Source organism: Cryptomeria japonica, chromosome 9, assembly GCF_030272615.1.
Source record: "Cryptomeria japonica chromosome 9, Sugi_1.0, whole genome shotgun sequence".
NCBI lineage: Eukaryota > Viridiplantae > Streptophyta > Pinopsida > Cupressales > Cupressaceae > Cryptomeria > Cryptomeria japonica.
Window position 1 is genome coordinate 44,586,385 of NC_081413.1, and position 23,750 is coordinate 44,610,134.

Sequence of the window (23,750 nt, forward strand, 5' to 3'; positions counted from 1 at the left end):
GAGTTCACATACTTTCTTTGGCTGAACCAAAGCTTTTTGTTAGCTCTATTTCTCCTTACTCCATTCCTAGAATGTTCTTTGTTACACCTAGATCTTTCATCTCAAACTATGCTAACAACTAAGACTTCATATCTGAAATCATTCTCTTCCCATTTCCAATGACCAACATATCATCCACATACAGGACAATAATGAGCATATGACCATTTTCAGCTTTGTAATGAATACAGTGGTCAAATTTAGATCTCAAAAATCCTACTGACAAAATATAGGCGTCGAATTTCTAGTACCACATTCTAGGAGTTTGCTTAAGACTATAAAGAGATTTCTTTACCTTTCTGCACGAAGTGCTTTGGGTGTGACATGTAAATCTCCTCATCCAAGTCACCATGGAGGAAAGCTGTGTTCACATCCATTTGCTCAACTTCCAAATCATGAGCTGCTGCGAGTGATAACAAGAACCTAATGGACGTTAGCTTAGCTACAAGAGAGAATATCTCTCCATAATCAATTCCCTCCACCTGGGAATATCCCTTAGCGACCAATCGTGCCTTGTGCTTCTCAACATTGCCATCTGGACCCAGTTTCTTCTTGAACACCCATTTACAACCAATGGGTTTTCGTCCCTCAAGCCAAGGTACTAGATCCCATGTAGCATTCTTCAATGCAACCATCTCTTCATACATGGCTTCCATCCAAGAATCTACATCATGCATACCCATTGCCTCTCTAATAGTCCTAAGCTCATCAACATTAGCAAACAAAGCAAAAATACAACTAGAATCTAACAATGAATAACCAAACCTTTCTGGTGAATAATTGTATCTTTCACATTGCCACCTATCACGAGTTCCTCTTTAGAACTCTCCTCATCATCAGCTTCCACAAGGGTACGTAGTTCATCTCTCTTAGGAGTGGGTGGAAGACTCTTTCTTCTGATTCTCATCCTTCTTTGTCTCATCCTTCTTTGTCCACACTTCAATTGTGGAAGGTTTCAGCTCTCGAAAGATTACATTCCTATTGTAGATTACACTTCAACTGGATCCCAATGCTTGTACCTCTTCACATCGATACCATAACCGATGAAGATACCCTTAACCACCTTCTTCTCCTGTTTAGATCTCGTTACATCAGGCACATGAGCATATGCCTCATAGCCAAAGCCTCTGAGATTTCTTGAGTGTGTTTTACTAGACCATGCTTCCATAGGAGACTTTTCAACAAGCGTCGAAGTAGGAGGTCTATTTATTAGATAAGATGTAGTGGCTATTGCCTTAGCTAAAAATTTCTGTTCAAGGCCAACACCACTCATCATACTCCTAGCCCTCTCCATCAACGTTCAATTCATCCTCTCCTCAACTCCATTTTGTTGTGGTGTGTATGGAGTTTTCTTATGTCTTTCAATTTCATGGTCATTACAAAACCTATTAAACTCAGCAGAACAAAAATCACCACTGTTATTTGTCCTTAAAACACTTTATTTTCCTACTAGTCTGGTTGAACCAAGGACTTAAATTCCTTAAATGGACTGAAAATTTCAGATTTACTTATGATGAAATAAACGAATGTTCTTCTAGAATAGTCATTGATGAAAGAAACAAAGTACATAGATCTATTTAAAAAGGCACATTAAGTGGACCAAATACATTAGAACAGACATATCCAAAACCCTAGTAGACTTAAGAGAACTAGAATAAACTGAAATATGGTGTTGTTTTCCATATATGCAATGTTCGCCAAAGTTGAACTCGAGATTACAATCATCAAGGCCTTCAGAAAGACTCTTATTTTTCAAGGCTTGTTGGCCCTTTTTACCTACGTGGCCAAGACTTTGGTGCCACAACATTGTCTTCTCAGCTAGGAGCTTCATCTCCAAAGCATTATCACCCTTAGGTACCCTAAAAGCACGACCATTAGATGTTGATGCAATTGTTTTCTTCTTTGCTTGGTTTGATGGTGAGGATGAAGAATCCAAAGCCCGTTTCTTGGACTTCACAGAAGTGCTATTGCACTGAACCGTGCATGCATCCAACTTATACAAAGTGCCTAACCAAACACTTTTAGCAAGCACCATAGAACCTCTGGTCATCTTTCATCCACCTTGTGAGAAAACAATTTGCACTCCCACATCGCTTAGCTTGCTAACTAAAAGAAGGTTTCGTGCCAAACCAGGAATGTGCAGTACATCATCAATCCCCTTCACTCTACCATTAGGGAATTGGATCTTGACTCTTCCATGACCAACAATCTTTAGGTGAGAGTCATCACCTAGATACACCTATCCACCGTCATATTTTTCATACTTTGAGAACCAATCCCTGTGAGAGGTCATGTGGATAGAAGCACCCGAGTCAATCAACTATACATCTTTCCATGCATTAGTTGCCCAGGCAGCGACCAAAGCATTCACATCATCTTGACAGGATTAGTTGGAATCAGAATTAGAGGCTTTCTTGTTTTTTCTTTTCTTCTCTTTGCGATGTTTTCGGAAGTGATTGGATTTGCCGCAGTTCTAGAATTTAGCCTTGGACTTTTTACGAGGAGACTTAGACTTGCCTTTCTTGTCCTTGTTCTTTCCTTTCACCGTTGATCTTCCATGAGCAACAAGGTCATCCTTAGCCATCTTAGAAGACTTAACATTTCTTCTAACAACAGTGAAGCAACCACATCGTCCAACATGAAAGTGGGTGTTGTGCTTCCAATAGCCATAACCAGGTGATCCCATGAAACAAGCAAAGAACATAATAGGAGCATGCAATGTTCTTGATCATCAATTTTTACACCCACAAAGTTTAGTTGGGCAACAAATATGTTGAATGCATTTAAGAAATCTGCAACGGATCCTCCTTCCTCCATTCTCAGAGAATACAACTTCTTTATCAGAAAAAGTTTATTTACCAAGGATTACTTGTTGACGTGGCTAAAATTGTATTGCTACAACTCTATCTGGCCAACGCATAATAGAATGTTCTCTCTGAGTATCATAATCCTCTCGTGTAAGGAATCCCTAATGCTGTTTTAGTTCAAAATGTCAGGTCATGACTGCGGGATAACTCAACGGTTGGTGTGTTTTGCTCGGAGCACAAGGGGCCTTACATTTGCAACAAGCTGAAATGCATCTAAAATGATGCTGCATTTCTCAAGTTGGGGAATAAAAGCAAAGGAGAAGGGTAAGAGGCCTAAAATAAACAAGACTGGTGTGCGAGTAGACGGATTCGACATAACCAATCCTTGCTTGGCCAGAATAACTCACAACCTCACAAGAATGGTGCAATATTCAAGGGAGATTTAGAAGATTTTGAGACTGCAGATGCATGCCCAAACACCCAATTTTGGCGCAGCTTAGACAGACATCTGCAATCCTTGGCCTATTTGACCTATATGTGCGATTTTTGAACTTTGAAGTCCTTTCGGCCAAATAGACTTCTTTGTGCGATTTTAGGTTCTTTTCACCTTTTCGGCTAAATGAGCCGATTTGTGAATTTGTGGTTCCTTTGTATTTTCAGCTTATTTGGCCTAATCGTGCGAATGTGAACTGTTAGTCATTTTCGGCTTACAAGACGATTTTGCAAGCTTTTGAGTTTTAAGCTTGAAAGACCCTCTTGGTGAAATTGGACCTTTGGTGCGATTTGACTCTTTCTCCTTATGCGAGATTTTGAACTTATATTGATTTTCGGCCTCCAAGCTCTGTTTGAGAGATATTAGTCTTTGAATTACTTTCGACATTTTAAGTCTTATTGCAAGATTTGGAACTCTAATTTTATTTTTGGCTTATTGACTTGTTTTGCACGAATTTGCACTCATTAGTTTTTCGGCCTTTAAGATGGTTTGGCGAACTTTGTAAAGGTTTTCACCCTTTTCGGCTTATGAGCCGATTTTGCAAGTTGTATACTAATTTCGGCCTTTAGACGTTTTGAGAGATCTCATTTAAAAAAATACCTCCTTTTAAATTTCGGGCTATTTATGAGAAATGCGAGATGTTCTTGTTTTGACTTAAACGCCTACCTTCTAGAGAAGAAATTCGGCCAACTGGAGGAAAGTGCACGATTTAGACTTGTTTTGTAATTTTCGGCCTTTAAGATAATATTGGGTGACTTTGATTTCCCTTTATCATTTTCGGCATACTTGGCTATTCTGTGCGAATTAGACTTTCGTTTTTTCAATCTTCTCACCTTTTAGGCCTTTAAAAGTCGTTTTGAGAGTTTGTTTGATCACTTTCGGTTAAATGAGGGGATCTAAAAGTTTAACGTCTTCTTTAAGTTTTTCGGGCAAATGGGCCATTTTGCACGATCTAGGTATTTGAATGATTTTCGGCCTAATTAGCTTGACTACGCGAATTTTGATGCTTTGTTCATTTTTGCCAATTTCGGCCTGAAAGGTGATTTTTCAAATCTTATCGCCTTTATTGGTTTTCGGGGTTCTAAGTCATTTTGTGAGAATGCTCATTTTGACATTTTTCGGCCTATGGGGTCCTTTTGCGAACTTGGTTTTCTAATTTTGGCTAATTTGGCCGAATTGCGTGATTTTCTTTCCTTGTGCCTTTTTCGCAAAACATGAGAATGGGCCGACTTTGTTTTTACGCCTTACTATGTGATTTAACTCGGGTCTTTTTGCAAGAATGTGCGATTTTCGGCTTGTGCGCTTCCCTTGCAAACTTGGGCATCAAAGGGGCGCGACTTTCTTTTTGTTGCTTCGTCTGCAAGGTGCTAGGGTTTGAAAGTGCAAGATCCTTCATTCTCTCTCTATTGGGCAAACCAAAAAAAAAGATGGGGGTCCCCTAAAGCAGGGATGTGTGTGCGAGCACAACATTACCCTTGATAAATATCACCAAGCCTTTTCCAAAGCTCAGCTGCAGTCTTCTCTTCATGAACATTAAGGAGCACAAAGTCAACTAGATGGTCCCCTAAAGCAGGGGTGTGTGTGCGAGCACAACATTACCCTTGATAAATATCACCAAGCCTTTTCCAAAGCTCAGCTGCAGTCTTCTCTTCATGAACATTAAGGAGCACAAAGTCAACTAGATGGAGTCTTATCAGACCCTTAGCTTTCTGATCCATTGTATCCCAAGCATCTTGGGTTATAGTCTGAGGTTTTGAGCCAGCTATCACAGCCCAAAGGTTTCTGTCAACGATCATGTCCTCCATTTGAAGTTTCCACAACACAAATTGCTGCCATTGCTTTTCTCCATCTCTATCATTCCAGATGTGCAACTGGGTTAAAAACTTCTACCTGCAAAAACTCCCATTGAAAAGGATATGCATAAAAAACCCTACAACCCACCAAGGATAACAATGTGTCATGTGCTAGCATTGATTCCCCCTTTTATAATCATAATTATGTAATCAGCAGTTAATCATGCTAATCGAATATTGAAATTTATGAATATATGGCTCATTTGTTCTATTCAAAATTAACATTGAGTGTTTATTATGTTTTGATCAGTATATATAATAAATGAATGTATAAAGAGTTAAATGTGTAAATGATTAAATATTCATTATAATTAAATTAGCTATTAAATTAATGACAAGTTTATTTAAGGGTTTTGATTCCTATAAGAGAAACATTATTCCAAGTGGAAAGACGTGACTCAAAAATAAGTCACGTCTTTCCCCAAACTATCGTGCCTTTTCTTTCATAATAAAGAGGAGGCATCGTGTGGGAATGAGGGGATAGGGAACTGTTGTGACCATTTCACACATCGCCCCATTAAAATGGGGACCCCCTCTTTTTTTGCTGTTGTTTTCCCTGTTCTTCTCTCTGCTTTTAGGGTTTTGAGTGAGTGTGTGAGTCGTCTGGACTAGGGTTAAGCCTTAGGGTTTCCTTTTAATATTTTCAAGCCGAAGTCCAGTCAAATTTTGAAAAGATTATTAAGCATCCTCGTAGATTGCAATTTTGAAATAAGATGAGCCTGCCAGGAAGTCAAGATTTTGAGGGCAAATTCAAGTTAGGTCTAAGTGATAGCATTTTAATGATTAAATTATGCATTTTGTCTGGGTGAATTTTGACCAAATTTTGGAAGTAAGCTAACTGATTCCTGGCCTTGAAGACGACCTAACCCTGCATGATGAAGTGATCTGAAGACCTAGGTTTTGATATTTTAACTCCAAAAGGGGCAAAATCGCTCCTGTCCCTCACCCAGGGACCAGGGCGAAAATGATATTTTATGCATCTTGGTTGTTGACTTGTTTTATTTGCTTTTGCAGGGTCGCCAGGAGATACAATCGAGCGTGAATTGAAGGTTTTGAAGATTTTTGAAGACTCAAAAATGACAAGTTTCTAAAGTTTAAAGCCAAATTGCTCCTGTCCTTCACTGAAGGACTAGGGCGAAATGGCTCATCTAGATCGTTTTGGGCCTCATTTGATCGAACAGACAGAATAAGGACACAATGAAGGATGAAACGAGCATAAAGGAGTATCCAGACCTGGTCGTTGGCAATGAAAGATTGAACTTTTGGCCTAACAAGACAAGTTCGCTCCTGTCCCTCACCCAGGGACCAGAGCGATTTTCTTCAAACACACCTTCTTGGACATTTTTTGGATTTTGGGCTCTTGTTCATGGCTTGTAAAACGATGATATCTTTCCTAGCAAAGGAGATTTGAGATGAAAATTGTAAAGATTTGACCTTTAGGACAAAAATCGCTCCTGTCCCTCACTGAAGGACCGGAGCTTGATTTTCAAATTTGCACTGTCCTTGCAGGACCAAAACAATTTTATGATTGGAAGAGATCAAGAAGGACACGTTTTGTCCATTGAATATAATTTAAGTAGTCGACAGGCAAAGAAATATACCAAGTTGCAAAAGGGCGCTCCTGTCCCTTGCTGAAGGTCCAAGGCGGTTTTCTAAAAAATGCAATTTTCTTACAAGGACGAAGCAGTTTTGTGATTGAAACGAATGAAAGAAGGTATTTTTTGCCCGTTGAAGATAGTTTGGAAGCCTAACGAAGGGCGGATGAGCCTGGATTTGCAAAATCGCTTGTGTCCCTCACTGAAGGATCGGAGCTTGAATTCCAAATTTGCATTGTCCTCACAAGATTTAAATGATTTCGCGATTTGAGGAGGACAAGGAAAGTATGTTTTGCTCATTGAATATAACTTGAATGGACCACAATGAAGAAAATCAACCTAAGTAACTAAAGCGCTCCTGTCCCTCATCCAGGGACCAGAGCGATTTTTAAAAGGAAGCTCCTGTCCCTCACCCAGGGACCAGAGCGATTTTCTCAAGAGACAAGTTTTTGGCAAAGGAAGAGCAAGTTTTACGTTTGGGATGAGTAAAGGAAGGCATAATCACTCCATTGAAGATAATTTTGAAAGATTGCAAAACACAAGTGGAACCTATAATGGTCAAGGCGCTCCTGTCCCTCACCCAGGGACCAGGGCGAAAAATGTATTATCAAGTCTCCCTTTCAAGTTTGGTCAAATCCAGGCCAAGGTACATGATGGCGATAATATTTGGAATGCTTCAAAGAAGAACAAAGTTGCAAAGACCACGAAAACTTGATGAATTTGGCTTAGGTGCTCCTGTCCCTCTCCCAGGGACCAGAGCGAAATCTTCAAACTTGCCTTATTGCCTAACATTATGGAGTGTTACTTTCGTTTACAAGACTCAAGATGGATTAGGGAACAACGTTTTACGCCTTGGAGATAATTTGATATCGATATGATTAAGGATTTGTGCCATGGACTAAAGATCGCTCCTGTCCTTCACTGGAGGACTAGGGCGATTTCTATAGAATCAATCATCCCTTTCCAGAACCACATCAAGGCGAGATTATGCGAAGTCAAAAATGTCCTTAGGAAGATAATGAACAAGGAATTAACCTCAAGAGTCGATGATTTTAAGCCCAAAAGCAAAAATCGCTCCTGTCCTTCACTGAAGGACCAGGGCGAATGTCCTTGGAAGAGCTCATTTGGTACTAGAGAAACGAGTTAGGCATGCATGGAACGAACGAGGAAAATCATTGATTGCCCTGCAACGTGAATTGGCGATTGGAAAAGACAAGGACCAAGGGCAAAAGGTGGATCGCTCCTGTCCCTCACCAAGGGACTAGGGCGAAAATGTTTTAAGATGCACTCCTTCCATAGATGGAATAAATCAAACTCAAGATTCCAAGAGAAAAGGCCATTTTGGACGTCCAGGATAAAACTTTGAATGTGAAAAGCGAGAAATGCAAGGCTAAAATGCATGGGCGCTCCTGTCCCTCACCCAAGGACCAGAGCGATGTTGTTAATGTCCCTTATACCCCCCATGCTTAGGCACCAATATTTTTTAAATTGCATTAAATGCCAAAATTCGATAAAACTTTGAAATATTTTAATTAAAATGGGCATTTAATGAGTTCGCATAAGGCATTTAATAATTAATTTAGCCTTTTAAGAAATCGAAATTTTAATTGCAAAGGCATTTAAATTAATTATTATTAAATTAAATGAAGGGAGTGCGCTTGGGGTTTTATTTTAACATTTTTATAAAAGTCGGCCTCCTCTTTTATTTAATTTTTATTTATTCTAGGCTTATTTTCCAAGTTGGCCTATGGCAATTACAGTGCATGAGCGCCTATATAAGGGAGGTATGTTATAGCGTTTTAATCCATCATTCAATCATTGTTTAAATGCGATTTGGAGAAGTAATAGGAGGAGCGAAATCTCATCCAAGGAGAAGTGCGAATTCTCATCCAAGAAGGAGTGCGAATTTTGTTGGAGGTGGAACGAGTTTTCCTCAAGGCGTTGAAGATCCAAAGGGTGGTGAAGTTGATGAAGGAGGCGCATTTGCTAGAGGACTTTGATCTTCATTTTGCCTAGCGAATTTCTTAATTTTTGCATCGTTTTTTAGAGCTAGTTCTCAAAGAGAGGTATGGCAAGATCTCCCTTGTTCAATTTTTGAAATTTTGAAATCCTAATTGCATAGTCATATTTAGGAAATGATAATTCAAAGACTTATCATGAAGTTTCCTAAATTTTCAAAACTTCAATCCAGTCTATATTTCTACGTCCCAAGGTATATTGCTCATTATGAAATGTTATGTAGGTATCAAGATGGCGACCCCAAAGGCAGGAGCATCTACCAGTCGTCCAGCCCTCATGAAGGAAGATCAAAGGAATGAAGAAATGGAGACCAAGATCGTGTCGAAGTGGAGCAACATTGGAGATACCAACTTGGGAAACTTCAGTGTGAAGAAGTTTCGAGAGGTCCCTTACATTGGAAGCCATCACCTGTCGTGAGGAGAATAATTGAAAGTGGCATTATCAAGGCGGCCGGCTTCCCTCCAGCAATCCAGTGCCATGAGCTGATGATCGAGTGTGCCCGCCATTACGACCCACAGTCAAGATCGATCGTGTCCAAGGAAGGAAACACTTTAGCTTATCTTTCAGAGGAGGCTATAAGTGAAGCTCTTCACCTACCAGAACATAAAGATATGATTTACAAAAGTTTGGAAGGAGCTAGATCCATGTACGAAGATGATCCAGACACTTGCTTGAGCATCATCAACAAGAATTGGTTACTCAAAAGTCGTCCTCGCCTGAGCAAAATTCCCAACACACCACATAGGATCGACTTCCAGGAGGAGTACAGAGATTTGATAACCTTACTCAATCGAGTTACAGGGGCCCCTCAAGCCTTATATTTTGAGAAGTGGATGTTCTTCTTCATCCAAGTGATAGTTCAAGGAAAAGGAACAATTCATTGGGCTAGAATTATTAGCCATTGCTTGGACGTGCAGTTGAGAAGACTGAAGGCTACTAAATCCTTCCACATGAGCTCGTACATCATGTATGCCTTGATCAGGAGTTTTGAATATGCAGGACTACCTCACAGAGGAGTGATTGGAAGAGGACCTGGAGAAGTCAGAGTTTGTGATTCTTATGTTCATTTGCATCATCCACCAGGAGGTAATTACAAGTTAGTCAATGATACCTTCACAATGAACATCACCAGGACACTGCAAGGCAGGATTCACAATCGGATATCTCAAGAGGCACAGGAGCTTGTAACTAGGATAGTATTACTTGAGGTAACTAGGCAGTTGGCAGCTTATGCAAAGGCATTTAGACACAGGTATGGAAATGGAATTCCTGTACCTATCATAGTAGGAAATTCAGTAGAGGTATGTCCTAATGCTCCAGCTTTAGATGATGCAGAAAGAGAGTTGGCCTTATATTCATTTTCATTCTTTTCATTAAGGGAGAATTTTGATCCTTATGGGTATATAGAGGAGACAGTTGGTAGAAAGTACAAGCATGAATGTTAGGTAGAGGACTTTTGGATGAATCTCTTAGATGATTTAGAAGTGAAAAGAAAGATGCATTCCAGATTGCCTTTGGATTTCATCAGGAAATGCAAAGTTTACAGAGTGGCCGATCAAGCTTAGGACAGTGGCAGGCACCTTCAGTCATCCTATGATAGAGAGGACAAGGCAGTAAAGATAGATTGGAATGAACCTGAGGTTGTGGACCTAAAAGCTTTGATGGCTCCAGTTTTGTCCTGTACTCACAGATGGGTTGATGTGCAACATCAAAAGTTGAGAGAGCAAAATATATCTATGACTTTTACTTTGGAGGAAAGATCGGCAGAAGGAGGAGCAAGCGCAAGTGAAGGCCATCCTCATCCTAGAAGCACAAGCGAAGGCAATCCTCATCCCAGAAGCGTGAGTGAAGGCAATCCTCATCCTAGAGGTGCGAAGAGGAAGGAAAAACCTGAGAAAAGAGAATCTTCCAAGAAGAAGCAAGAGGCCAATCGAGATCGCTCATCCGGCACATCTTCTCGACAAGAGAAGAAGACACTTGAAGTGGAAGAATCTATGGAATCCATGGTTCAGAATGATAAACATGAAGAAGGACAGGCATCTCAACGTTCATCAAGTCAATCTCCCCAGGTCAATGAGCTACATGAAGACAAGAATGATGATGAAGCGACATCTCCTCTCCGGAAAGAAGAACCATTGCCTAAAGAGATACAAGTTAGAGAGACAAGGTCCGCCATTCCAGATTGGTTGAAGGAGAGACTAACAAGGGTAATTGTGATCGAAGACGAAGATAATGTGATTGATTTAGATAGCCTTGTTGGAAATTCTCAGGGTGTAACAGAAAGGAAGAAGGCCACCAAAATGTCCAAGATGATCAGAGATGAGACAGGGTCTAGGAAGTTGCAGATAGCTACACCGGCAGTGGACAAGTACGAAGGTGAAATCCTTGCAGAAGAATATGATGTAGAAACCGTTGAGCTTGGTCCACTCACCACTGAGCAGGCAATGGATGAGGCAACTGATTCATTTGAGGCACTTAAAGATAAACTTAAGGAAGAAATGGAAAAGAGTAGAAAACTTGAGAGAGAGGTCGGTGCTTGGTCAGCCTTTGGGACGTCAAGATCCAGTAGTATCTCCTGTGCAAGCACTTCCCCTAGAATCAGTTGGTGAGGCAGAGAGAGTTAAGAGCTTGGTCCAGCTTATGAGCTCTTGGATTGACAAATCCCATACAGTTGCAGTTGAGTTTGCAACAAGAATGATGCAGACCATTCATCGGGCTATCCAGGTCCTTGAGATCATCCACAACCTAATGATAACAGTAGCCGCCTTTGCTCATACTAAAGATGTTATCATTCCTGTTCTTCAAGTAATCAGGCAAACACCAAGGAAGACCTTAGCACAAGAAAAAATAATGGATGGAGGAGCTCATAATTTACTCCAGTGGTCTACTTTACTCTAGATGAAGGAAGTTCTTTTCGAAGACACCAGCGCCAAATGCAATCAAGTGGAGGAGGTCATCCATCCAATCCAGGACAAGGTGTTTGCGGTTTTATGTACTATTCTTGGCAGAAGAATCGAAGTTGAGACATATGTGGGTCTTCAAGAGTTGGAAGAAAGGGTCAAGATCATCTTTTGCAAAGATGAGAATGTTATTACAGATGAGCAAAGAGATCAAATGTTTGCTACCATGCTCCTGATTGAGAAAATCAAGGAACTCGAACCTGAATGGGACGCAACTCTTCTCAAGGCCTTTGATCAGATTATTCACTTGGAGGAACGAATGAGGAATCTTCCCGAGATTCCTATGGCTGAGATTGAAGGAATCGTGTCTAGATTCATTGTATATGCTAAAAAGGAGCATTGGAAAGGGAACAAGGTTCTAGAAGAGAGGTTGTTATAGATGACATGGCACCTTAATTATCATTGGTCTATGTTTCCTAGATTTTTGTGCCAAATTAAATATTTGGCTATGCATTTAATATTGTTCAATAAAAGGGGAACTTTTGTAATAAAACCCTAATTAGGGTTTAGGTGTCAGAATCTCAACCGTTGATCTTCTTTTGATCTGGGCCGTTCATTGTAATTGAGGATGCTATTTATACCCTCATTCACTTTCATTTTGTAATTAGAAAATAGAGAGCAATAAGAAATAGTTAGAAGTTTAGAGCTTTTGGAGAGAAGAAAGTTATTTTGTAGCAAGATTGAGTTTTGAAGAAAGAATTTCAAGCAATTGTTGCCTATTTTGGCTTTGAGATCAATAAAATATTGAAGTTATGGTGTTTTATTGCAATTCTTGTGGCTATCTTCATGGTTGTTTGTTTTCTTGAATCATTCTCAATCGAAGTAGTATTTAGGTTTGAAGGACTAAGTGTTGGGCTTGATCTTTGGTGAGATTCACGTTCCAAACCACTAGCTTCTTACTGATTGTAGGAACGCCTTGTGTGGTCAACTGGAGAGACTTGAATTACTTAAACCTTCAATCGTCATTGAGCTTTGGATATGTGCCTTTGTGGTAGTGTCTATGATCCTTGATGAATTGAAAATCATTTGTTACCTTAGAAGATCGCATCAATTTTAGTTGGGTTGTTATTTCATGGCAATATTGAAATTGGTAGAATCTTGCCAAGTCTAACCTACCTTGGGTCATTCGTAGAATTAGATTAGAATTTATCCCTTGCAAACTCTACCTTTTGATCTTTTTGAGAACTTGTTAGTTTAGAGAAATCTTGTTCCTGCAGCTCAGAGGACGTAAGGCCCCTTGATGAAACAACATTCACAACGACCATTGGTGCTTATCCACACGTAGAGACCCTACATAAAAGAACATTGGAGTCACCCTGATTGATCCTTTTTTGCGACATCTTCAGCAATCAGAGGCTTTATTCAAGAGAGGATAATGTACCCTTTGGTATTTTATTCTGTGTATGATTGTGTACAAAATACACGTCAACAGGAACATAGATAAAAAGAAAGGAGAACATAAAATAAAAGGAGGAAATGATTGCCAGCAAGGTATCGAATTCAGATCACATTGGAATTATCTTCTACTCTACCACGGACAGGTAAGGGTTACGTTCTTGGCCCAGCCAAGAACACAGCAATTTCCTTCAGTCAGGATATTAATTATTGCTTTAGGAAACTGTATTAAAATATTAAATAGGAAATATCCCCAAACTGATGGTCAAACAGAAGTAGTTAACAAGTGGTTGGAAGGATATTGTAGGAACTATGTTACCAATTAGCAGAATGCATGGATCAAATGGCTGCATTTGGGGGAATATTGTTATAATGCTACTTCTTAAAGCAAAGTATGGATATCCTCAAAGTATTGGAATATTGTTACCATCATATTTCCATAGGAATGAGTCCATTTAAAGCCCTTTATGGGTATGATGCTACTTCTTTTGGGAATCTAATCATCCAAGACAGCAGGGTGCCCGGGACCAAGGACTTTATACAGCAAAGTATGGATATCCTCAAAGTTCTCAAGGACAATCTACACCGAATCAGCAAAAGATTTATGCCGATCAAAATCAGGTGGAAAGAACCTTTGAGGTTGGAGACCTAGTTTTATCAAGACTCCAACCATACAAGCAGGCCTCCCTTAAGGTGAGTGAAGCAGTAAAGCTTAAACCTTGGTTTTATGGTCCTTACAAAGTTTTACGAAGAATAGGTGAAGTGGCATACGAGCTTGAACTGCCAAAAAACAGTAGGATCCACAACATTTTTCATGTGTCCAGATTGAAAAGAGTATTGGGGCAACAAGTTACCCCTTTTGCAGAATTACTTCGGCTCGATGACGAGGGTAAATTGATCTTAGAACCTGAAACTATCTTAAACATGAGGGAAAGAAGGTTGAGAAACAGGGTCATCTCAGAATTTTTGGTAAAATGGAAAGGGATGCCCGAAGAAGATGCCACTTGGGAAGGGGAAGAAATTTTTAACCATCCCCAACTCAAGTTGGTTGAGGACAAGCAAATTTAGGAAGGGTGGACTGTCATGTGCCAGCATTAATTCCCCCTTTTATAATCATAATTATGTAGTCAGCAGTTAATCATGCTAATTGAATATTGAATTTATGAATATATGGCTCATTTGTTCTATTCAATATTAACATTGAGTGTTTATTATATGTTGATCAATATACTGTATATATAATAAACGAATGTATAAGATAAATGAATGTATAAATAGTTAAATGTGTAAATGATTAAATATTATTATAATTAAATTAGCTATTAAATTAATGACAAGTTTATTTAAGGGTTTCGATTCCTATAAGAGAAATATTATTCCAAGTGGAAAGACGTGACTCAAGAATAAGTCACGTATTTCCCCAAACTATGGTGCCTTTTCTTTCATTATAAAGAGGAGGCATTGTGTGGAAATGAGGGGATAGGGAACATAGATAAAAAGAAAGGAGAACATAAAATAAAAGGAGGAAACGATTGCCAGCAAGGTATCAAATTCAGATCACATTGGAATTATCTTCTACTCTACCACGGACAGGTAAGGGTTACGTTCTTGGCCCAGCCAAGAACACAGTAATTTCCTTCAGTCAGTTTATTAATTATTGCTTTAGGAAACAGTATTAAAATACTAAATAGGAATTATTCATGTATGTATTTATTAGATGTAACAGTTCCGACTTTACAAATTACTGCTTGTATATGACTGGGATAGCATGTCTGATATATATTACTGTTTGAATATGTCTGGGACAGCATGACTGATATATATTACTGTTTGTATATGACTGGGACAGCATGACTGATATTACGCACTGTATAATTTCATATGGTATTATTGCTCTGTATCAAATAAGTAGTTTAGAGTTACTGTTTTAATTCTATCTTGGCAAGAGCATTGGAGAGTGTATCCAGTGGTAACGAGGGGCTGTCGTGTGGTCATAGGACCCATGAAGTCAAGGAGCCAGTTACCATCTCCATGCCAGTCTTACCAAGTCAGAAAGTATCTAAGTGTCTTAAGGCATAAAGTCTGGAAGGGTAGCAAAACAGGGCTGCCAAGTCGAGCAAGAGGGTTAGAATCAACCGGCCCTTGGTCTTGGTAGACAACAGACCCCTGCTCTTCTTTCAGGCCTCTTATACTTGCTCAGTGTCTGTATGATAGAATTGAATATATTCTGCTGATTAGAAGTTTTGAGCCTTTATAAGGCCGTGTCACCCCTATTATGATAATATTTGATCCTGTTTGACTCCTCAAAGGATGCCATGCTACTATCAAATGTTTTCAAACTTGTACGACTCCTCAGTGTTGGAAATATTGTCATTGATGTCAAGGGCACTTAGTTGTGATTGTTAGATTTTGTCATTGATGTCAAAGAAGAATTGGTTGATAAAGTATGATGGCTTAAGGCCACTAATAAATAGGCAAGGATGGCTAATTATCTTATGGATAAACTTAAGTCATGCACTCATGTGATTATCTTTGGAGTAAACTAATCAAACACTTAGAAGAGAATGAATGATGAATATGGTTGACTCTCTTAAGACATTCAATTAAGAGGAGAATGAAGGAACAGATGAAATAAAGAGGTTGGCATTCAAGGGAATGCAAGAATGTCAATTGATGTGTATTCTATAATTCAGCATTTTATTATAGTTATTGCTGGGCGAGTTCATGGTCAACTTCATTAGTAGTGATTGAAGTTATGAAGTTGGAGCAAACAATAATTAATGACATTGATCATAAGACAACCAATATAAGTTAAGGAGTAGCGATGAGGATGACTTCATCTATGATCTATGTTTGACAAAGTCGACTAAGACTGATTGATAAGAGCAGCGATATCATACAGCAAAGAATGGTGATTTTGTAAAGTATTAAGGTAAGCAACAATAACAAAGGAAATAGTGATGACAACGATTATCATTAAATTGTTTATATTAGTGGTAAACAATGAACAATAGAAACAGTGACTTGATATGGTCTACGAGGAGGTAAAGATTAAGGCAAGGAATGCAGTGCTTGAAAGTGAACACAAGGGGTGAAGTTTTTGAGAGGTGGCACTATGTATATTAAAGGCGAAGGACAGTAATGAATATACAAGGAAGACAGCAATTGATAAGCAAGCCCGACTATGTTTGTTAAGCGGCAGCGATTAAGAAAAGAATTAAAGAGCAGCGACAGGGATCATCATAAGACAGCAATCTCATCAAAAGAATGACATTAAGCAGCAAACCGTTTAGAAATAAGAGGGTGCGATTAATTATGAACAAGAGACTAACATTACAATGGCAATGATGTTTATATTAAATATAAACAAGAAGATAAAACAAGCAGTGAAGAAACAAGCAGAGATTCTCATCCAAAGCAAGCATCACTTTTCATAAAAGACAAATATGCTTATAAAGACCAACTACTAACAAAAGTGATCCAATTTGCTTTAGATAAACACAGTGAAATAGCAGTGATATAAATAAGATTTGTTTGTATTAAACAATCAACAATTATTAAATGAGCGATGGATTAGAAAACATGATAGCTGACTCACTAAGACTATGCAATGGTTTGTTATAGAGATTTATTAAAGAAATATATACATTAGTTTGCAAGGAGAAGGTGCAATTTATATTTGAAGAGATATGATTTGTTGAGAGACACGTCTTTTAAAATACATGACTAAGGTGGTATATATAGAGATCAGAAATGAATGGGAGAGGTGTGTATTGAGTTTGAAGAAGACAATCAAGTATATATTATATACACCAGATTAAGAGACAATTATATGAAGATCTTTTAAGATTTAAGGTGAAGGAGAAGGTGCAATTTATATTTGAAGAGATATGATTTGTAAAGAGACACGTCTTTTAAAATACATGACTAAGAAGGTATGTATAGAGATTGGAAGTGAACGGAAGAGGTGTGTATTGAGTGTGAAGAAGATAATCAAGTATATATTATATACACCAGATTAAGAGACAATTATGTGAAGATCTTTTAAGATTTAAGCTGAAGTATATAAAGTGTTTGTAACAGACTTTTGAGAAGAGATTGTGGATATTTTATGACAGTCTTATGATCAGATTATAGAAGGAAATTGTGAGAAGGTCTATAACAACTTTGCAATCAGAATTTTGCCAAGAATTGAAATAAGTTTTTTGGCAGATTCAAGGACAAATTATAGTAGAATTGAAGAAAGATTTATTACAGATCTGAAAGAGTGGACATAAGAAGAGTTTATAGCAGTGTTTGAAGAGAGAAAGTCTGATCATATTGTGGCACAACTGTGATCAGACTTATAGCAGATTTGAAGGTGGTATAAGAGCTCCATTACAGCACAATTGTGAAAAGAGTTTTGTGGAAGAATTATAGTCAATTCATAGCGGACTTAATATCAATTTGAGAAGAAGATTTATAGCATAAGTTGTGAAGAATAAGATCATCCATCATCCATTGTAAAAACAACATTGACAAGGTGGAAAGTGAACTAGTGAAGTTGGTGCTTCATATTGTTGAGGTTGGTGCCTCTAGTGAGTTGGTGTTCACGAAGTGAATGTAAGGGTTGGTGCCTACAAATTCAGAAGTGGGAGTTGGTGCTTCTAGCGTGTCGATGCTCACAAACTAAGTTAGGGGTTGGTGCCTACGAACTTTGTAAAATAAGAATTATATAAAAGCATTAAATTGCCGTGGTTTTCTCCCATTAGGTTTTCCACATAAACATTGTGTTATTGTGTTCTTATGTGCATGATTGTTGGGATTTAGTAAATAATTCTACTGTGGTTGATAAAGTTCAAATTGGTAAAAATCGTTGTTACGTTGATTCACCCCCCCTCTTAGTATAATCGTGTGCTCTTCACTTCGGAAGAAGTACAACAAGCAAAAAGGAAGGTTTAGTTCCTTTCTTTGATGACCTTGTTGACTATGCTGACTCCTTAATTGTGATGTCTAGTATTTATGAATTTAATATTGCAAATCACTAGCATCATGTAAAGTCCCGTTTTTGACTATCTCAGGAATCTGGAACAATTAACTAATTCTGATTTCTTACTTAATCAAATAATTGCAATTAGAGTCTAGTAAAGAGATTACACAAGCAATCAATTGCCAGTTCTGATATATATATATATATATATATATATATTGAGAATATGCAACAATGTCTGATATATACTGAATAAATGTGGTCCTTTATAGAAATAAGGATTGAAATGGAGTCTAATACAAATTTCGGACTATGCAATAATGATGGTACTGCTGTTTCAGAATATGACAGTTTTAAGCATGCAATGAACTGAGCCTTGTGTGAAATTTATCCATTTTATATATATGCTACAATATTGGGCCTTCGGCGTTATATGCTTCACAATAATTATGAAGATATAGACAGTGCAGAGATACTGTTTCTGATTGGAATATGAAATGCGCGCATTAAAGTGGTGCCTTCTCTGTTATGGAATGTATTCCTTATGCAACCAATTCTTGACTTGAGGTCAATTGCTCAGATCGGGCTATCCAATGGATATCTATACAAAGAGAGGTAAATATACATTGATGCTTTTGAGAATGTTTAGAACTTGATCTTACACTTTGCTTGTAATGTGAGGAGGCGCGGTGTTAAGAGCCACGTTCTTTGTTGGATTGCACCCCTTCATTAAATCGGTTTTGATTAACTAACCAATGGAATGGTTAGTTTGATGGTCAAACTCCTTGATTAGCATTTGTTTAACACCTAATCGTGATTGAGTGTCACGATTTTAATATGCATGACTAGTTCTTTGGAGGCATGTGATCGGATCCTTCTTTATGTGATGTCCCCTTCTATTTAGTCATCAGTATCAGGTAGATTAGCCTATATTTCTGACCCTTGTCGGCTAATAAGGATGGATAGAGGGTCTCGTTCAGTTGGCATCTACTCCAGGATTCAGTATACTTTGGTTTGGCTTTCATTTGGCGTCATTTGGACTTCATTTGCTATACATTTGCCATACTTACTATTTATAGTAAGCCAGAAGTTGATTGAGAGGGGACCTTTCTATTTTTAGAAAGAGCATTTGGTCACATGGGGAAAAGCAGGATGGACTTTTGTTTCAGACGGCATATCAAAATGTTAAGTATTTGGGAGTTATTAAGATTTTAGTGGCCAAATTAATATTAAATCATTAAATGGCTTATTATAAAGTTATAATTTAACTTTATAATTTTCATTTAAGTTGAGGGTCGAGTCATCATTGGAAAGGGGCCATTTATTTAATTAATTCGTGGAAGCCTATGCCAAAGTATTAATTAAAGTATTGGAGTTAATGAAATGATTTAAAATGCTTTTTTGGAAAAATTCGAACTTCTTTGGAGATATATAAACCTTGGAATGAGAAGTTAGATTCATTATGTTGATGATTATTTCTCTTGAATATTGTGAGCTTTGGAGTTTGTGGAGAGACATGGGTTTCCTGCAGATTTTCAGAGATTTCGACATTGGAGGACGTGCATTCTTTGTTGTCAGAGCTGCCTGAGGTTGTGAAATTCCAGCTGAGGATATCTTATAGGATTGGCTTCATCCAGAGGTCAACATTGTACAGATTGGAAACATATTCACAGGGTTATTCATCTCTTCTTGATCAGAATAATAGAGGTTTTGAATGTGCTGATTAAGGAGGGCTTTGGATTCATTTCAGGATTGTACGGCTTGCATTCCCAAAACCCTTAGTTGCAGCAAGGTGATACCCCTAGTAGTGGTACGATTTTGGTTAAGGAGGCTGCCAAAAATCACACGAATAATCATAGTGCAGCGCCCAGCAGGGAAGGAGTTATCAGCGGCATTCTTGAGAGAAAAGATATCATCTGTGGGTAGAATCAAATCAATAAAGGTGCTGCTTTTTAGCAGAAATTTCCAGCAGCAACTGTATTCTTTTTCCTCCGGGTATGCATGCTTTGTATAAGGATTATATTTCAATAATGTTGAAGTTGTGTGACTGAAGTTATCATTTCTCAAACAATCTTAGCATTTTCAATTGTGATCAATTCATTTAGTTTATTAGCATTTGCTTTTTAAATTCAAAATCCTTGGAAAAACACAAAAAAATTACAAAACAACAAAACACAAAACAAAAAAATACCAGCATCAGCAGTAAGTACCAGCAGGATTCTTTACACTTTGGTAAAAATAATGTTTTATGGAGTTATCGACATCCTTTGACTTGGATGTCTCCTCTTATGTGTTCTATCTTTGACATTGTATCCGCTGTTCATAACTGGAACTTGAATGGAATGAATCAAAAGTCCGGATAGAAGTTTGTCAAATGTGAGGATGCCACTCATCCAAGGATGATCTGCTCATGACCCTATCCTTTTATGCTCGATCCTTTATGATATAGAAGGGTATGATTGTGAGCAGGTGTGTGGATGAGGGAGATCGTTTTGTTTGGCAATTGTGTTCCTTCTGGACTCCATTTATTTTTATGGATGCTTGCAAGTCTTTATATTATGAAGCTAAATATCTTATTGCAGGTGTACCGAGATTCATCTATGGCCTCTTCCTATTAGAGGTATGACTTCTAATTATTCTTGAAGGATACTTTGGGTACTTATGTTTATGGAGGTATTGCTATCTTTTTTTCTGAGAAGAACATTCATTCCCTTGTTTGTTTATTATTCTTTGAAGGAGATGAACTATGTGATTAACTAACCTGTAATTCCTATACTTATTTCTTCTAACTCCTAACTATTGGGTTGATCAAGACTGCTACCCTCGATCACCTAACTATACATTATGTGTTTTCTTTTTAAGTCACTGATGGGGACATCACACATTGACATCTCCATGTATGGTGTACAGTTGAGTATAGTATAATAGCCTAGGATAATGGTATGGCTAGGTTACAATTGATTCAAATAAATGATCTGTAACCTTTTCTTTCACAACATGAACAGAATATATTTTTCATCTCCACTCTTACATTCAAATCACATAAATTTATTACTTGTTTGCAAATTTTCAATAAATTTGGAGCTTGCAAAATTCTGTGAATGTGGAAGATTTATTGATTAAACCCGATCTCCAACTTCCACGACTTTAGCACAATGACAACTTCTCTATGAAATTGCTCAAACAAAATCCTAGGGTTTCGTCCCTAAATCCCAAATCTTCAGCTCATTGTCAATCTCTGGTTGGAAGCATTGGGCTTTTTGTCCCACTAGTAAGAATTTGGCCACGGGCACAATATCTTAGAGAAATAATTGAACTTTTGGATTGATCCCTTTCTTCTCCTCAGTCTCCTTTTATAACCTTGAGCAGAACTTTTCGGAATTTAATTATAAAATAACTTTTAAAATATTAATTTCTTTTTTCTCATTAAAATGATTTTATAATATTTTATTTTATTTTATGTTTGGCCCCAACTAAGTCACTTTATTAAAATTAAATATTCAACTTATAAATATAATTGATTAAATATAAGTTGCCTAAAAATAGTAATTTAGACAATTTAATTTAATTAATTAAATCATTTGCTTTCTGAATGCCTTTGCCAAATGGGGAAATTACATGCTAAAATGAGTATGTAATATGTTTGAAAGTTAAAATGAAGAGGTTTCGCAAATAATTTTTCTAAGATGGCATACAAGATGAGTCAAGCACAACAACACTTGGGTATACCTTTGAGCCTTTTATTTTCAGCGTTCCACGTGTGAACTTATCGTCTAGATTCTAGTCTCTTTTATAGTTACACACTTAGTAAGAATTAAAAGCAACCTTGAAAGCCTAATGATGTGCACCAAAATTTGATTACAAATGTTTCCATTCAAGTTTGATCCTTGAGTTGCTGCTCATGGCATGAGGAATGAGTATATTATGTGCTTGAAACTTAATGAAAGATGATTGGTAAATAGTTATTGGTCAATTCAATGGCGAGTTTTGTTTGCATTCTATAAAACATTACTTGAAATTGCCTTATTTCATACTATAAAGATCCAATGCTAGATTGGGTGTCAAGCATTAGCCCTCTATTGCTATAAGATGGTATAGTATCATTATAATATGAAAATACAAAACCCTATTTCCTGGAGACTTATCATCTAAGTTAAATTATTTAGTATTTGTGTGAGAGTAATTGTACTTGCAAGTTGAATTCTATCGTTATAATTTGATATCTCCTATTTAATTATATTGAGGAAAATGAAGTGAGTCATGGTGTTTCTACTGGAAAATAATCTTATTTCTGTCATGGGAAAATAATATTATTGGTCTGTCTGTGCTTTCTAGTCTCTTCTGATTTTCAGCCTTCGGGCTCAAAATAATTATTGTCCTCCATGGTCTACACAGATGGTGCCAAAGATGATAAATTGATTGCTGCTGATTCTTTGGTGGAACCATTCTTTTCAAGCAAAGTACTAGCTCTTTTAGAAATTCTTATACAGTACAGGTTTGGATTTGATATGCCCTATACTGTGTTCGGTATCTTATTGTGTTTCCCTTTACATGATTTTTCCATTGGCATCCTGCAACATGGTTCAATTTATAATATAAGATGTGTAATGAATAATATTTTTATTGTTATAACATTTCTTTGAGACATACAATTTAAACAGACATTAAGCACATGAACCAAAAACATCAATTAATTAAATCACTTCACACATTCAATTTCAGTCTAAATATGGAAATCCATAAATAAGAGTTGTCTCACAATTTCTATTAGAGAATCAGCCCTTTCCTCTTCATTTGGGCTGCAAAAATTCTGTTAGATACTGAAATATCCCCTGCAGTAGATTAACTGAAAATGCAAGGAATATTTGCTAACCAACAACTGTCCAACTGCGTGTTATGCGGATTTTATGTTTTGCTTGTTATGCTGATATGTTGTCTCAGAATTTCTTCAGATTTATGTAGAGATTAACAACCACATATTTCTAATGAATGAACAACTACAATAACTTCTAATAGATAGGATAATTGCCAAAGATGCATAAGCAACTAGTTTATGATGTTCTATACCAATTAGGACACACAATTATTTACCTACAGCTAGCTGTCATTACATCGAACAATTGGCATGAAACCTCAGACAGTCATATGATTGAAGTGCAACCTTATTCCTCCTTTATTTCAATTAGCAATGATCAAGAAACTCATACAATATCTTCTACCAAAGACCAGACACTTAACATCTACTACTCAGAATTTCTGAAGACATTGACAGCCATGAATATTACAACTATCTGAAAGTACATAGAATGTTGCCAAAAAAAGAACCTGAAAGAGATCGCCCAACTTGATACTGGAAGAAGCAAGCAATATCATGTATTTGAAGCCTTCAATCTGCAAAATCGATTTTATCCTAAAATCGCCCCTGCTGCAACAAAGATGGTCTGATAATAATTAATGATCTGCTGCTAGCCTCCAATCTCTTCTCCAGAAATGGTCGTCTTATCTCCTCAAGTGAGGCGCTGTCCTCTTTGGTGAGATATATTGCCAAAATAGAAGACTATGAGCAAATTTGTTGAGAATGGTGGTCTGACACGATTTTGCTTCAGACCTGATTTGTCAC

The 23,750-nt window shown here is 37.5% G+C and overlaps 1 protein-coding gene across 2 annotated transcripts in view; it reads left to right on the plus strand.

Moving 5' to 3' along the window:
• The window catches only part of LOC131043928 (endoribonuclease Dicer homolog 4), a 290,003-nt gene that overhangs the window by 107,526 nt on the left and 158,727 nt on the right, over positions 1–23,750 (plus strand). For both annotated transcript variants that reach the window (XM_057977166.2, XM_057977167.2), the window contains one exon: positions 22,526–22,625. In XM_057977166.2, the coding sequence (XP_057833149.2) occupies positions 22,526–22,625 (100 nt within the window). The remainder of the gene's footprint in view (positions 1–22,525; positions 22,626–23,750) is intronic.